At 43.1% G+C, this 15269-nt stretch overlaps 2 protein-coding genes across 3 annotated transcripts in view; one reads left to right on the plus strand and one right to left on the minus strand.

Moving 5' to 3' along the window:
• Positions 1-5874, minus strand: part of ATP7B (ATPase copper transporting beta) — an 86097-nt gene extending 80223 nt beyond the window's left edge. The window contains exon 1 of the mRNA XM_065581259.1: positions 5770-5874. The gene's annotated coding sequence lies outside the window, so the exon portion shown is untranslated. The remainder of the gene's footprint in view (positions 1-5769) is intronic.
• A 2780-nt stretch (positions 5875-8654) lies between these two features.
• ALG11 (ALG11 alpha-1,2-mannosyltransferase) lies at positions 8655-15038 on the plus strand. 2 transcript variants are annotated; one of them, XM_005305628.4, is made up of 4 exons: positions 8655-8813; positions 10734-10967; positions 11536-12467; positions 14660-15038. In XM_005305628.4, the coding sequence occupies exons 1-4, from the start codon at positions 8779-8781 to the stop codon at positions 14929-14931; spliced, it is 1473 nt and encodes a 490-aa protein (XP_005305685.1). In that variant the 5' UTR covers positions 8655-8778; the 3' UTR covers positions 14932-15038. The 2 variants fall into 2 exon arrangements, with proteins under 2 accessions (XP_005305685.1, XP_042698689.1); XM_042842755.2 differs by lacking the exon at positions 8655-8813 and adding an exon at positions 10186-10325.
• The last annotated feature ends 231 nt before the right edge of the window (positions 15039-15269 follow it).

Below are 15269 nucleotides of genomic sequence, written 5' to 3' on the forward strand. Positions count from 1 at the left end.
TGCCTCACTTACTTCTGTGTTGCTTCTGGTGGCGGCGCTGCCATCAGAGCTGGGGAGCAGAAGAGCAGTGGCTGTTGGCTGGTCACCCAGCTCTGAAGGCAGCGCTGCCGTTAGCAGCAGTGCAGAAGTAAGGGTGGTAGAAAGAAACTGTACAATAGAAACTGTACCCCACCTCGCCCTTCCAGATCCCCCTCCCTCTTTTCCATCAGTGTCCTCTATTTGAGAACTTGAAATATGGCAACCTAATTATGCAAGAACTAGATTATATGTGTTGAAACATTACCTTTAGTTTGATCATGTGTGAGTGATACATTCCGGTCTATCCCACCATACCTGACTGGATAACCGTGTCCAGAGGGATCACTCCCAATGTGGTCAAAAAACAAAAATGTTTCTTGCAACTTGGAATGTTCGTACCCTACTAGACGAATCAAAAAGTGAAAGACCCAAATGCAGAACAGCAATTGTTGCCCAAGAACTCTCGAGGTACAACATTGACATCACTGCTCACAGCGAAACAAGACATGCAGATGAAGGCCAGTTGAGGGTAGAGGAAAAGGAAAACCAGCAAGTGACAGGCAAATACCCAGTGTTGGCTTTGCAATCAAAAACCTTCTAGTCAACCGCCTGACTGAGCTCCCCATTGGCATCAATGAGCACCTTATGACCCTCTGTTTCCAATTGGTCAATAAGTCATTTGCTACTATCATCTGTGCATATGCACCAACTCTTGACGCTGAAGAAGAACAGAAAGAATCTTTCTACACTGACCTTGATAAAATTTTGTCATCCATTCCAAAACCAAATAAGACAATCCTCTTAAGGGTCTTTAACACAAGAGTTGGCCGAGATGGAGTAGCATCATTGGGAAGGAAGGAGTGGGCAAGACCAATTCCAATGGCATCCTTCTACTCAGCAAATGTGCAGAGCACGACCTTATGATCACAAACACAATCTTCAAAGCAACAAGTACAAAACAACTTGGCAATACCCCCACTCAAAACAGTGGCACCTCCTAGGTCTTTGTAAGAACACAGGATCTAAGAGATGTCTAAATCACCCGTGTCATGAGAGGAGCAGATGATTGCTGGACTGACCACGCACCTGGTGAGGTCAGTCATGTCCATCAGGATTGCAGCAAAACATAGAAAGCAATCCAAATCACACAGATGGCAATAAAACATCCAATGACTTCAATCCTCAGTGCACCAAGAGAACTTTCAAACACTCCTCAGTGAAAAACTGGCCATATGCACACCTGGAAATGACAACACAAGTGTCGAAGAAGACTAGGAAGCCCTAAAACAGACCATCCATGAGATTTGCGAGGAAACCATTGGCCTTGCTACCTGCTGCCATTGGGACTGGTTTGACAACAATAACAGCATTGAGATTACAGCCTTTTTGGACCAGAAGAGAAAAGCTTTCTGCAACTGGCAAAACCAACCACTATCCAGTCAGAAGCAAAGTTCTTTCTCAGCTCAAAGCTGAAGTTCGAAGGAGGAGCCGAGAAATCAAAAACAAATGGTGGGAGGACAAAGCAAAGAAAATCCACGGTGCACAGAAGGAAAGAGTAGCAAGCAATACTTTCACAGAATTGGTAAATCAGATGAAGGAAAAAATGGAACAGTTCACAGAGCACATTAGGAGACAGGAGCTGCAACTCGATCGCAGGGGAGTGAATAAAAAAGAATTTCAAAGTAAAAAAACGAAATTAAGCGGGTTTACACCTAGAATTGATGCATTAACACATGGAGTTGCCCAAAAAGAGTTAACTACAGCAAAAAAGGGCACTCCCACCATCCATTTGGCATGCACACAAAAGCACACAAAAGCAATAGACACTAGGGGAACAAATTCAGGTTTTACAAGAGCAGGTAACTACCCCCAGGATAAAAAACAGGGGCGCGGTTCCCAACTGTGCAGGTTCACAATGTGGACGTGTTTGTCTGGCCTATGGGGCAGTTTAGAGTCCCGCCACTGACTGAGCTGGTCCATTGTCAGGGGGCACATATTCGTAGTATGTCCTGTAGAGTCTGCGGGGAACTATTACTGTGCTTCGTTGGGCAATAAACCTGGCCGGGTGCCTCTGTACCTTATCAGAGTCTGTGGTCATTGGGGGTTCTCTCGGAGTCTGCTGTGTCAGCGATCTGCACAGAGCCGGGGCAGCACACAGAGGGAACACACACACGCAGCCAACTGTTATCAACATTGAACAGAGCAGAGCACCACACCGGTAGCATCTGAAGACAATGTGGAGCTTTTTTTGAGAGAGACAAAGACCCTGTATGGACCAAGGTCATGTGGCCTCACTCCTTGGAGATCTGAAGATGGTAGTACCCTTCTTAAAGATAACGAATCCAAAGAGCGCTGGAAGGAACACTACCAAAAGCTTCTAAATAGAGAATGGACAGTGACTGATGACACCATCGACTCCATCCCTCAGCACCCAATCTGGGAAACTCTTGCCAATCCATTAACACCTGAGGAGGTCTGCAAAGCAATTAAACAAATGAAGAACAATAAAGCACCAAGTCCTGATGGCATATCAGCTGAAGTACTGAAAGTAGGGGGAGAAACATTGACTAATAAGTGTCACTTGCTGCTTCTCAAATCTGGTGCACCGAAGAAACCCCTGCTGACTTACGTAATGCTAACTTCGTCACCATTTTCAAAAAGGGAGACACGCCAACTGTGGCAACTATCGAGGCATTGCCCTCCTCCCCATCGCTGGGAAGATTCTTACTAGAATCTTACTGAATCACCTGCTCCCTCTTGCAGAGGAAGTACTTCCAAAGTCCCAGTGCAGCTTCAGACCATCATGAGGCACAACCAAGATGATTTTTGCAGCCAGGCAGATCCAAGAAAAATGTCAAGAACACCACCAGGAGATGTATATGGCCTTTATTGATCGAAAAAAGAAGAACAGGAGTACTTGTGGCACCTTAGAGACTAACAAATTTATTGATCGACTCTGTCAACCATGAGGTTCCGTGGAAAATCATGTCAAAGTTTGGCTGCCCAAGCAAATTTATCACCATTGTAAGACTCCTCCACAACCAGATGACTGCCTCCATCCTGTGCAGTGGCTCTACCTCTGAGCCTTTTGTCATCCGAACTGGCATAAAACAAGGTTGTGTACCGGCACCCATTCTTTTCTCCATTTTCTTAGCAGCTATGAAAACATTAACCGAAGACTGTCTACCACAGGGCATTGGCATCCGATATCGGATTGACGGCAACTTCTTCAACCTTTCTCGTCTCCATGCCAGAACTAAAGTAATATTGGCAACAATAAACAAACTCCAGTATGCAGATGATTGTGCTGTAGTTGCACACTCAAAGGAGGATCTACAAACAGCACTTTATTGCTTCTCTGAAGCTTACAAAAGCCTAGGGCTAACTCTGAACATCAGCAAAACAAAAGTTCTCCACCAGCCAGTCCCTGGTCAATCATCAGACCCAGCAAGGAAGATCTACATCAACAAAAACGAACTGGAAAATGTGGCAGCCATCTCCCACAGAGGGCAGACATAGACGTCAAGATTCAGCACAGAATTCGCTATGCCAGCCTTGCCTTTGGCAGACTGTCTTACCAGGGGTTCAACAATCACAGCATCAGAACACATACTAGACTTTTAGTTTATAAAGCGGTGGTAATCCCAACTCTCCTTGATGGCTGTGAGACTTGGGTGACCTACAGAAAACACCTGAAAAACCTGGAACGCCAGCACCAGCACTTTCTTCAGAAGATCCTCAACATAAAGTGGAAGGATTGTCACACCAATGTCAGTGTCCTCAGAGAGGCCAACATCTTCAGTGTTGAGGCTCTGATTATCCAGCACCAGCTGAGGTGGAGCGGGCACGGTGTGTACATGCCTGATGTACACTTACCAAAATAACTGCTGTATGCCCAACTCACCAAAGGAGAAAGGAAATGGGGAGATCAAAAGAAGCGCTTTAAAGACACCCCCAAGATAAACATCAAGAGATGTGGCATCAACACCACACACTTGGAGACAGCAGCCCAGGATAGGGATAACTGTCGAAGACTTGTTAGACAGTGAACGTCCACTTTTGAGGAAAATCGCCTTGCCCTGGTTGCAGAAAAATGCCAGAAAAACAAAGGAAAGACAACTGTCATGCAGCAATCGTGGCCCAACCTTGTCTTCTAACACCACCTGCAATGTCTGCCAATGAGCCTGTGACTCAAGGATCGGACTCCTCAGTCACCAAAGGACCCATGAAAAATAAAACCTGTTAAAGAGATCATCGTCGACCTGAAGGGATTGCCGACGACAAAAGACTCTAGATTATTTGTTCCACTGCACTAAGTGCAGTTGATGTGAGGGGAACACAGAACTGAGTATCATCAGTATTCTGAATGTAGTGCAGCTCCACATTTCCTCACTACCTGTCCTAGCTACTTCTTATACATGTTGAGCAGGAAGGAAGAAGAAATTGACCCCTACTGTGCCTGCCCCACATACAAGAGCTGTTGGAGCAAACGGGCAATGCCCCAAGCCACTCTTTTGGGCTTCCCAAATATTGACAGTTGGAAGTACTCCATACCAACTTCAGTCACGCCTAACAAGCACAGATGTCCCAATAAAACTACAATCAATAGTACCAAAGACAGCTGACAGATCTAATAAAATCATCATGGACATTGCTACCCCAAACTCAGGCCTAAAACCCAATCGATCAAATTCTAGGAATTCTGATGACTAAAGAAATTGATGTTTTCCTACTATACCCTTTCAATGATGCTTCACAAATGGGAAGTTTGATCCAAGTCATCAGCTTCAAGCGATAATTTCTTAAAGCAGCTATTGTATGATTCTTGATTTAAGGACAGCAGGCACCCAGCCTCCCTGCATAGGGATGTGTTGACACACTCCACCAGCAATGGACCCGGTACTTCACCACTGGCTTACTCCAGTCAGGAAAGACACTGATCTAACTCACAGGTCATGACTCAGAGAACTCCTAACAGCTCCAGAATCTCAGTGATCGAGACTGGCCAAAACTATGACACAGAAAGGCTGTTGCTCTGTCTTCATGGAGGCAGACAGATCAGTACATATCTAAGTGATTCTATTCATAAAATAAACTGAAAACTCTTCAAAAATGTGTAAAACCTTGACTCTGTAACAGACTGAAGACAATGAGGATTCACCCACCTGGAATGGATCTGTCATGTGATACACTGCTAATACTACAATGAAGATGAAGGCATTTATCTTCAGCTCCACATAGGACTTTAGAAATTCTCTGTATTGCAACTGACTAGATTTTGTTATCCGTGCTTTAGCCAGCTTCACACTTTCTCCAACACAGGAAAGGTGTGGAATTCATTCCCATTATTCAGTGCAAGATTAATTTATAAACAGCAAAACACACTAATTGTTCTGTGACGAATCACTAATGAAACTTTGAAAATAGAAAGAATAGAAATATATATATAAATTCTAATCCTACAGCTACTGGACTCTAATAACACAGCATTTGTAAGTGCAGATTAAAAGTCTTTGCTTGTAAATTCCCACATTTCTTTCTCACATTCTTTTGTTATTGAGTTATTAATTTTTTTTATTCACTTACTATAAAACCCATTCATAATACTGGAAACTGTCATTAAGATAGTTGTTGGCATTCCTGCCCAGCCGCGTGCTGCTATGTTAGCAACAACACAGCTTTGTTATGCCCTTATATCTTTTCAAATCGTAAACTTTTCAGTAAATCTGGTTCCCTCTTTGGGTACTGTACCTGCAAGGCTTCTGATGAGAGGATGCCCTTCAGAATCCCTTTCTGAGCATGTTTAGCCGTTCTGAGACAGAGCAGCCTGTCAATGAGTGACCTTTCTCCATTTTTGTTATGAAGTTTTTTTCTGGGTTGTTTGATTCATAGAAGCTCACATTATGACTGTGCCTATTAAAATGAGCCACCTTATCTACCACTACGTCATCTTCTCCTGTCTTCTCCCCATAAACTGAAGTTCACTGTGGTGAATGCAGAAGTGCACCTTCACATTCCATTTCATTTCTGACCTTTGGTCTGCGTACATTGTCTCTCAATGCAGACAAAATGGAAGATGAAATAAAAGGACGACAACAATAACAATCAGAGTGACTAAAACACCCTCCACTGGAAATCCTATCTGGCAATTTGTGTGTGTCTATGTAGAGTGAGAAGCAGACACTGGATATTCTGGAGTATATATGCAATTAAATCTCTTAGTGTTAATGAGTTACATGTGTACTTTGCCAGGAAACTATACCGTCTGTTTGTTTAGGCTTATCAGGCAGTCAGAGATCAAAAGTGTGATTTGAAGCAAGGAAAGTGAATACATACCATTTTGCCATAATGAAGAGACACATGCAGAAAGAATGCTTGTAAAGGATGAAAATTAACAAACAATGGAAATGTGATAAGAAAGAGAAAAATCTTGCATTGGGATCCGCTAATGTGCGTATGAGATGCGTAAGCACAAGAGTCTGTGCTAGCAAATACCAATCCAGGATCAGGGCCAAAACAGGGTACTGTGCCTCTTTGGAGCTAATGGATTAGCTCTAGCATAATTTCTTCTTTATGGGTAGTTTTTAAAGGACTCACGTCAAAATTTTGTCATGTTTTTTTAAATCCTTATTTCCATTAATTTAAGGGGCTGCTGTTATGTTAAACGATGTTAAGCATTTTACCAATTTCAAAAACATAATATGCCCGTCAGCATTTATGATCGCCTACTTTTTTGCATTCCTATTAATGAAAATAGCCTAACTTCACTTCTATGTCTAGAAAATATTTTCAGGCTCTCCTGCAGAATGTGCAATTTTTAAGTTGTGGACCCTACAAAGGAAATTCTTGTGTTTTAAAGAAAACTTTCCATTAGATTTTTCTTTTAAAATCATGTAATGATGTTTATTTGTTTTAAGTATTAAAAAAGCTTTTAATATTGGACCAAATTTGACCTGACAATATCTTTTTAAGATCGTCCATACAGGAAAATGATTATCCATCACAAACACAGCCCTTCTTTTTCTAAAAAAGTGATAATACGTTGCACTTGTAGAGTGCCTTAAAGATGAGCCTATCAAAGCACTTCAGGAACATTAATGAATTTAGCCCCACAACCCCCCAGAGATCTAGGTAAGCATTAGTATCCCTATACTGAGACAGAGGAGTGATATAATTTGCCTAACATTACACAACAAAACAATGACAAGGCTGGAAGTAGAACCCAGAATTTACAACTGCCAGGCCTATGCTCTAACCACTAGGCAATTTTTCACTAGTTTTCATGTATTTTGAGCAAACACTCCTTGCATGACTTACCCAGTTGTGTAGGAAGTAATGTGAAGTTACACAGCATGTCTGTGTGCACCACCCACCATCCTCTTGCCTTATTTTCACTAGGAAAAATAGTGAGTTCTTGTTAGCCAATAAGTAGTAACAAGGGTAAAATCCTAGTTAAGGCAAGGCAGTACATTGGCTTAACACGAGTCAGCAGAAATACTAGGCTTTCCACTTTACCTTAACCTGCTAACTTCTGTTAAAACTACAATCTGCCTTTGCCTTGGCTATGTCTTCACTGCCAAAAAGGTTTTTACAAAGAGACAGGATTTTCCCTCGTGTTAGTTCCCATGCATTAACTAATTCAAATTCAAACCACACCCTTTTTCCTAGCAGAGTCCTACCCTTGTAGAGCATGTGCCCCTCTACCACTTGCAGTGGACATGTTTCTCTGTCACTGCACTTAACGTTTGCAGCCCAAAGGGGGTTTAACCATCATGTAGTGCCCTGGGAACAGGCAGCTGGGGATGAGGAGACAAATGCCTCTATCTTACCTAACCCACGTGCAGCAAATTTCTCCTCCTTTGCACCCGCCCTCATGGGGAAACATCCCTCCTGGGGAGGGCAGGGGGAAAGCAGTGTGGCCTAGTAGGAATAGTCACTAACTCAACAAGAAGTTTCAAAGTGGTAGCCGTGTTAGTCTGTATCAGCAAAAAGAACGAGGAATACTTGTGGCATCTTAGAGACTAACAAATTTATTTGGGCATAAGCTTTCATGGGCTAAAACCCACTTCATCGGATGCATGCAGTGGAAAATACAGTAGGAAGATATATACACACAGAGAACATGAAAAAATGGATGTTGCCATACCAACTCTAACCGGACTAATCATTTAAGGTGGGCTATTATCAGCAGGAGAAAAAAAATCTTTTGTAGTGATAATCAGGATGGCCCATTTCAAACAGTTGACAAGAAGGTGTGAGTAGGGGGAAAATTAGCATGGGGAAATAGATTTTACTTTGTGTAATGACCTATCCACCCCTAGTCTTTAGTCAAGTCTAATTTAATGGTGTCCAGATTGCAAATTAATTCCAGTTCTGCAGTTTCTCATTGGAGTCTATTTTTGAAGTTTTTTTGTTGAAGAATTGCAACTTTTAGGCCTGCAATTGAGTGACCAGGGTGGTTGAAGCGTTCTCCAGCTGGTTTTGGAATGTTATAATTCTTGAGGTCTGATTTGTGCCTGCAGGCCCCAAGCCCCGCCCACTGGAGACCACGCCCCTCCCCAAGACACCCACTCTTTGGCTCCATCCCCATACAGACCGGGCCCCTCCCTCTAGTTCCTGCTAGCGTTCTAGCCCTGCCCAGTCCCAGCCCCGCCCCTCTTTCTAGACGAGTGGGAGCCAATGGGGAAGGAGGAATAGTCAGGCCGCGCCGCCAGCGGCGCGATCACTTCCGGGGTGAAAGGTTACGCGGCGTTGTCCAAGATGGCGGGAGGTTTCTGTTTGTGCTCGCTAGTCAGGTGAGGGGCGCCCCAGCTCCGGCGTTTGTTGGGGGGAGGGAAAGAAAATAGTCCCTCCGCCTCCCCGGCCCGCTGGCTGGGGCGCCATTACCCGCCCGCAGGGGAAGCGGCTCGCTTCCTCCCGTGTCTACCCCGCAGCCGCAGGGCAGGGGCTTCCTCCCCGCTCTCGGAGTCTGCCGGCACCCGCCACCCGAGCGCTCGTCCCGCGCCGGGCTGGCGTCGCGCGGCTGCGTTGTGTGCGGGCTGGGCCGGAGCGCGGCACGGAGGTGGCCTTGGGCCCCTGTTGCTCCCTCCCCCGGGAGCGGGCTCTTGGCTCACCCCGGCTGCTCCTGCCTTAGGAGCTGTCACACCACGGGCCGCCCTGGGAAAGGCTCCTGAGTCACGAGTCCTGGTGACTGTCAGTGAGACGCAGGCTACGGCTGCACTGGAAGCACTGCAGCAGCCCAGCTTTGTGCAGCGAGGGTTGCCCCCTTTCTGATTACTGGTAACGGGATTCCCGAGACCCTGCCCTGCCTCTGTGATTTGCTCCCTCCCCTCCCAGCTGGGTTTCCTCTGCTTCCGGGCGGGGATGGGAGCTGCTGTAGCCTGCCGGTAGGGGGAATCATTGACTGAGGAGGGGCTGGCGTGGATTAATTATCTGGATCCTACCCCGGCCCTCCAGTAGCTGGACTTTTGGTGTCCAGTCAGTACATCTGACCGGACACTGCAAGGTCCCCTTTTCCACAGGGCTTTCCAGTTAAAAACCAGGCACTTAGCAACCCTAAATTGCACTTGGACACACAAGCCAAAACCTGGACAGGTGGCAACCCTAAGTGCAGACACTACAGCAAGAGGAGGGGTTCTTCCATAGCCGCAGGAAATCCTCTCCGAGAGCCAGCAGCTAGGTCAGTGGAAGAATTCTTCCAGTGCCCCAGCTGTGTCTAACTACATCACACAGGGCATGACATTGTTCACAGCTCTGAGTGGTGTAGTTATGCTGACTTGACATTGTACTGCAGACCAGGCCTAGTGCTCCTCAGTGCCCAAGTCACCTATCAAAATGGAACTTAGGTTCCCAAGTCACTTAGCCATTTTTGAAAATTTTACCCCAGGTCTCTTATATGCTGTACTCTAGGTGTGGCATCTTGGTGACTCTGTGCCTCCCACTTGCTCAGAAGGACCATACAGAGGTGGCTAAAGCAAAAAATAGGGAGTATGGACTCCTGGTTTTTGTCCTTAGCTTTGCCACCCATTTGTGAGTCTTTAAAAGAAGTCTCTTAGTACTTCTGTACCTTAGTCTTCCCATCTGCAAAATGGGATTACACTGACTTACCATGTGGGTGCTGGGATGCTTAATTTACTGTTAATAAAACAGAAAAGGACTTGCTGTGTTGCTGTAATATATAGGATCGTCAATCAAAGATCAAGGCACTGTATATTCCCCCTCCCTTCCCCCGCCTCCCAAAAATAGTCCCTTCCCCAAAGAGTTTACAGTGGTTATGAGAAGCTGGAATAGATGGATGAGACAGTCAGGTGAGGAGGAAGGGAAGGATGAAATAACCTGCTTCCTTTATTGCTATCATGTAGTAAACAGCTGTCAACTCACCACCTGCCCAGTCAGTGTCTGTTGGCAGTTGTCTATAGGAGTCATGCCAGAGATAGCTATATTTTGGAATTTATACTTTATTCTAATTTTAGATCACCTCCATAAGCTTAGTTGTAACCTTCTTGTCTATTGCAGTCTTCCAAGCAGAGGTTTGAAAGCAAACCAGTAATAAGCTAGCTGTTAAAACAAGGTGCTGATATCCATTACCCCTGAGAGAGAATAATCTGAGAAATTGCCTAGGAAATATATATAGTATTTACTGTTTTAAATCATTTTCTTCCATATACTATTTTTTACAAATGATGTTTGAATTTAGTTTTCCCTGCTTGTTCCAGGTTGCTGTGCTCATTGTTCATCCCTGGATTGTTCCTAAGTGGAGCTTTATGTCTCTGTTTGGTTGTACTACTGTGGGGAATACGGCTGTGGCTACAACAAAGGAAAAATCAGTTGGCCTCAACAGGAAAAGATGGGAAACATCAATTGGTTGTTGCATTTTTCCATCCATATTGCAATGCAGGTGGTGGAGGGGAGAGAGTCTTGTGGTGTGCCATAAGAGCACTGCAGAAAAAGTAAGTGCACATGCTTAGCAAAGTGCAAGTTTATATTGCAGTCTGACTTTTCCTGATACTTTTTATGGTATTATCTATGCAGTTTTTGGCAGCCCATATATTTAAGTAGACCACATCTAATCCAAACAGTTGCCTGAGGCATTCAAACACTGCATCTTAAAACCTCTTTACCCTTTTGACATATCCATTGGTCTACACTACACTCTTCCTCCTTTTTACTTTTGGTTTGCACTAGAAGGACCAGTTCTGCAGTCTTGAAATTTCATCTTCTGAGTGGGAATATCCTGCCCTGCAAGTTGAATTCTACTAAATAACAACATGGTTTCTTTTAATTAGCCAAAAAACAACCCCAAGTTTTTGCAGATCAAAGAAATGCGGTTTTTTTTTTTTTAATTAAAAATCTGGTTCAGTTAAACCAAACCCAATATTGTTTAAGGCCAACATGTTTAAGACCGAGGCTAAAAGTTTGTTTGTAATTTTGAGGCGGAAATAAGTCTCAGTTGCATAACACGTGACAAATGTTTATAGAAAAAGATTTGTGAAATTCTTCTTTACTGTACTCTTTCAGGTACAAAGATGCAATATATGTTGTCTATACTGGCGATAAAGATGTCACTGGAGAACAGATTGTAGAAAGTGCTTTCAGAAGATTCAACATCAAATTAACTCATCCTGTGAAGTTTGTGTTTCTAGAAAAACGTTACCTTGTAGAGGCCTCTCTTTACCCCCACTTCACTTTGCTGGGTCAAAGCTTAGGATCTGTGTTTCTTGGTTGGGAAGCTCTTATGAAGTGTGTTCCTGATGTTTACATTGACTCAATGGGTTATGCCTTCACATTGCCTCTGTTTAAGTACTTAGGAGGTTGCCGTGTTGGGTGTTATGTTCATTATCCAACTATCAGCACTGACATGCTTTCTATGGTTAGGAGTCAGAATGCCAGATTTAACAATGCAGCCTTCATTACAAGGAATCCCCTTCTCAGCAAACTCAAACTTGTCTATTACTACTTGTTTGCTTTTGTATATGGATTGGTTGGTTCTCGCAGTGATGTCATTATGGTTAATTCTTCATGGACCCTAAATCACATCCTTTCCCTCTGGAGAGCTGGCGCTTGCACAAGTGTTGTGTATCCACCTTGTGATGTTCAGACATTCCTGGATATTCCATTACATGAGGAAAAGAGCACCACAGAATATTCCATTGTCTCTCTAGGACAGTTTAGGCCCGAGAAGGACCATCCTTTGCAAATCAGAGCCTTTGCTAAATTCTTGGAAAAGACAGCTCTGGGGCAGCAGTCCTTGCCAAAGCTCATCCTGATTGGAGGCTGTCGTAACCAACAAGATGAGCAGCGTGTAAACAGACTTAAAAAGCTTTGTGAAGAGCTAGGCGTTGACAAAAAGGTGGAGTTCAAAGTAAACATTCCATTTGAGGAGCTAAAGCAGTACCTGGCAGATGCAATTATCGGGCTGCACACCATGTGGAATGAGCACTTTGGAATTGGTGAGTACTTTTCCTTGACTTTAAGCATCTTAAGGCTCTGAATTCAGCTGGGGGAGGGGAGCTTGCTTTATGAACATGAACGAGGTACAGAAATAGGGACTTGCTTACTTTTCCCATCTGTGGAATGGGGTAAGACTGACTGTACCTCTCTGGTATGCGGGCAGGATGAGACAAGCTTGCATCCTAATAGATGGACTGATTACTTGGCTGTGGCTTCAGCAAGCTGAAATTGATGTAATCAGCCATTACTAAACTACAGTTAACAAAAGTAGCAACAGAAGTGACTTATGCTGTACAGTAAAGCCTGTTCAGTCAGTTCAGAAGCATACTCTCTAGCTGATAGAATTTTCCTCCTATATAGTATCTTGATGGTTTTTCTGTTACTGTCTTCATTCTCTTTCTTTGCCTACTCTTGCTTCTCACCTCCCCCTAAGCCTTTTTTTAACAATACACCTCTACCCCGATATAACATGAATTCAGATATAACGCGGGGGGGATGCGCACTCCGGCGGATCAAAGCAAGTTCGATATAACGTGATTTCACCTATAACGCGGTAAGATTTTTTGGCTCCGAGGACAGTGTTACATTGGGGAAGAGGTGTATCTACTTTGTTTCCACCTGTGCGAATCTGTTTGTTGTCTTCCATTATTGGCTTTTTCCCATTTCCTGCTACTACTTATTGGATTTTTCCCTTTACTAAAACTGCTGAGACTTTTCATTCTTGCTCTCATTTTGCTGCGGTAAGGGGATAAATATTAGCAACAGTGTCAATTGTAACATAGCTGATTTCTCTTATGATTTCTCTTAACACGGCTGCTACTCTGAAACCTCTCTTATGATTGTGCAGTGATCAAAAATGTTTTCTTCTGTGTTCTGGTCCAGGCTCAGTGCTTAGAATTACCTTCAATACCAGTAAATTTTTGTAATGGTCCCTCAAAGGAATTCTGGGCCTGTCAAGTCACAAGATATTGGACTTTTAAATCCGCAATTATAATTTTGCTCATTTCCACACCCACCCTCTTCCCAAAGATTTCACTTTTTGCCAGAATAGCATGTAGACACCCCACTCAGATTATGGCCCTGAATTCCAGGATGATTTAGCAGCTCACCTTTCAGGGTTTTTTATCTTTAGAAAATAGGATTCCAAGCTTTAGGATATAATTACAGCATTATTTTCTACCTCTGGCAATTCTTGAGCTTAACAGCATTTAAAATGTCAGAACTGCAGCAAAGAAGCAGAAAGACAGTAATCAGAATGGCTGTCTTTTGAGGGTTGTTGTGTAATCTATGGGGGTCGAATACAAATGCTATGTACTATTCAATTCCAGCACTCTTCTAGTATCCGAAGGTGTTTTAACTATTTGACTTCAGCTGTTGCTAGTCCCTGGGGTTAGCAGTGTGCCTAGTTCAGTGCACCTTCATTCCGTCCACCTCTACTCTTTTCAATATGTAGCTTTTTATTCAAGTCATATTGTGTCTATTATACAAATCAGACTAGTGAAATGTATGAAAAATCTCAACCTAGAAATCCAATGTTACAGTACGAGTTGGCTGTAACTTGAAAGATATGGCTAAAGCCTCTGGATAGCAATGACAAACTGAAACAGATTTTCTTTTGTTATAAGGCCTGCTACTCTTGTCAGACTGAACTTGAACTCAGATGTCAAACAGTCAGATGCTAAGAAATTAAATGATAAAACAGCACCTAATACCAGTTTAGAATTCTATCACTGTATGTCTTTTCCCTGCAGTTTTAAGTGTTCTTGAATCCATAAGTAGAGATGGTCTTCCCCCTTTCCCCTCCCTCAAATTTTGATGACAACATTTAAAAAAAAATTGTCATCTTTCTAGAACACTTTTCAGAGTTCAGATGGAAAAACAAATAGAAAACTGGTTTTCCAATATCACCCCCCCCCCCCCCCCAAAAGGCTGAGTGAGCAAGCACTTTTGGTTTCACTGAAAGTTTTTATTTTATCCAATCAGCTGAAATTTTTTTTTTTTTTTTGGGCAACTAAAAAAAATGATGAAAATGTTGGTGTAGGTTTTTCAATGAAAAATGTGAAACATTTGGGAAAAAATGGTTCTGAAGTGTCTATTTTGACAAAAAAACACTTCCACTGAAAAAGCTCAACCAGCTCTATGTATGTATAAGAACTGTATTCTTAATAACATGTTCTTTGTATCTTTCCAGGAATAGTTGAATGTATGGCAGCTGGCACAATTATTCTGGCTCACAATTCTGGTGGCCCCAAACTAGATATTGTGGTACCCTATGAAGGACATATTACAGGATTTCTAGCCGAAAATGAGGACGATTATTCTGAGACCATGGCTCAGATCCTTTCTTTGTCTCCTGAAAAGAGGCTGAAAATCAGACAAAATGCTCGCCAGTCTGTGAACAGATTTGCTGACCAAGAGTTTGAAGGGGCGTTCCTATCGTCTGTGGAGCAGTTATTTAAATAAATGTCATGTTTGTGTACATGGATAAAAATAATTTTATACATATGTCACTTGTAAATATTTTTTCTAATTTATGCAATAAAGAGTCCTATACATCTATTAGGACATCAGCTCTGCGCATTAAAAGATTTTTATTAGGGGAGGGAGGAAACCCCATTCCATGAAAATTAACTTTTTTCCAATGGACTTACAGGACACTACTAAAGTTTCTAAATTCCTAATGTTTTCTCATGAGTAGTAGAGCTGCATGTGGAAACTCCTCATATTTAGGTTACTTTAAAGTAATTGTTTTTTTCTTTTGGAAGACTTCTTGCCTTAAAACAACAGGCAGGGAAAACAGA

Source organism: Chrysemys picta, chromosome 1 (genome assembly GCF_011386835.1).
Source record: "Chrysemys picta bellii isolate R12L10 chromosome 1, ASM1138683v2, whole genome shotgun sequence".
Taxonomy (NCBI): domain Eukaryota; kingdom Metazoa; phylum Chordata; order Testudines; family Emydidae; genus Chrysemys; species Chrysemys picta.

Coding starts and splice junctions, on each gene's coding strand:
- ALG11 (XM_005305628.4), top strand. CDS start 8,779: ATGGCGGGAGGTTTCTGTTTGTGCTCGCTAGTCAG. Junction 10,968..11,535: donor ATAAGAGCACTGCAGAAAAA/GTAAGTGCACAT, acceptor GTACTCTTTCAG/GTACAAAGATGCAATATATG. Junction 12,468..14,659: donor GAATGAGCACTTTGGAATTG/GTGAGTACTTTT, acceptor GTATCTTTCCAG/GAATAGTTGAATGTATGGCA.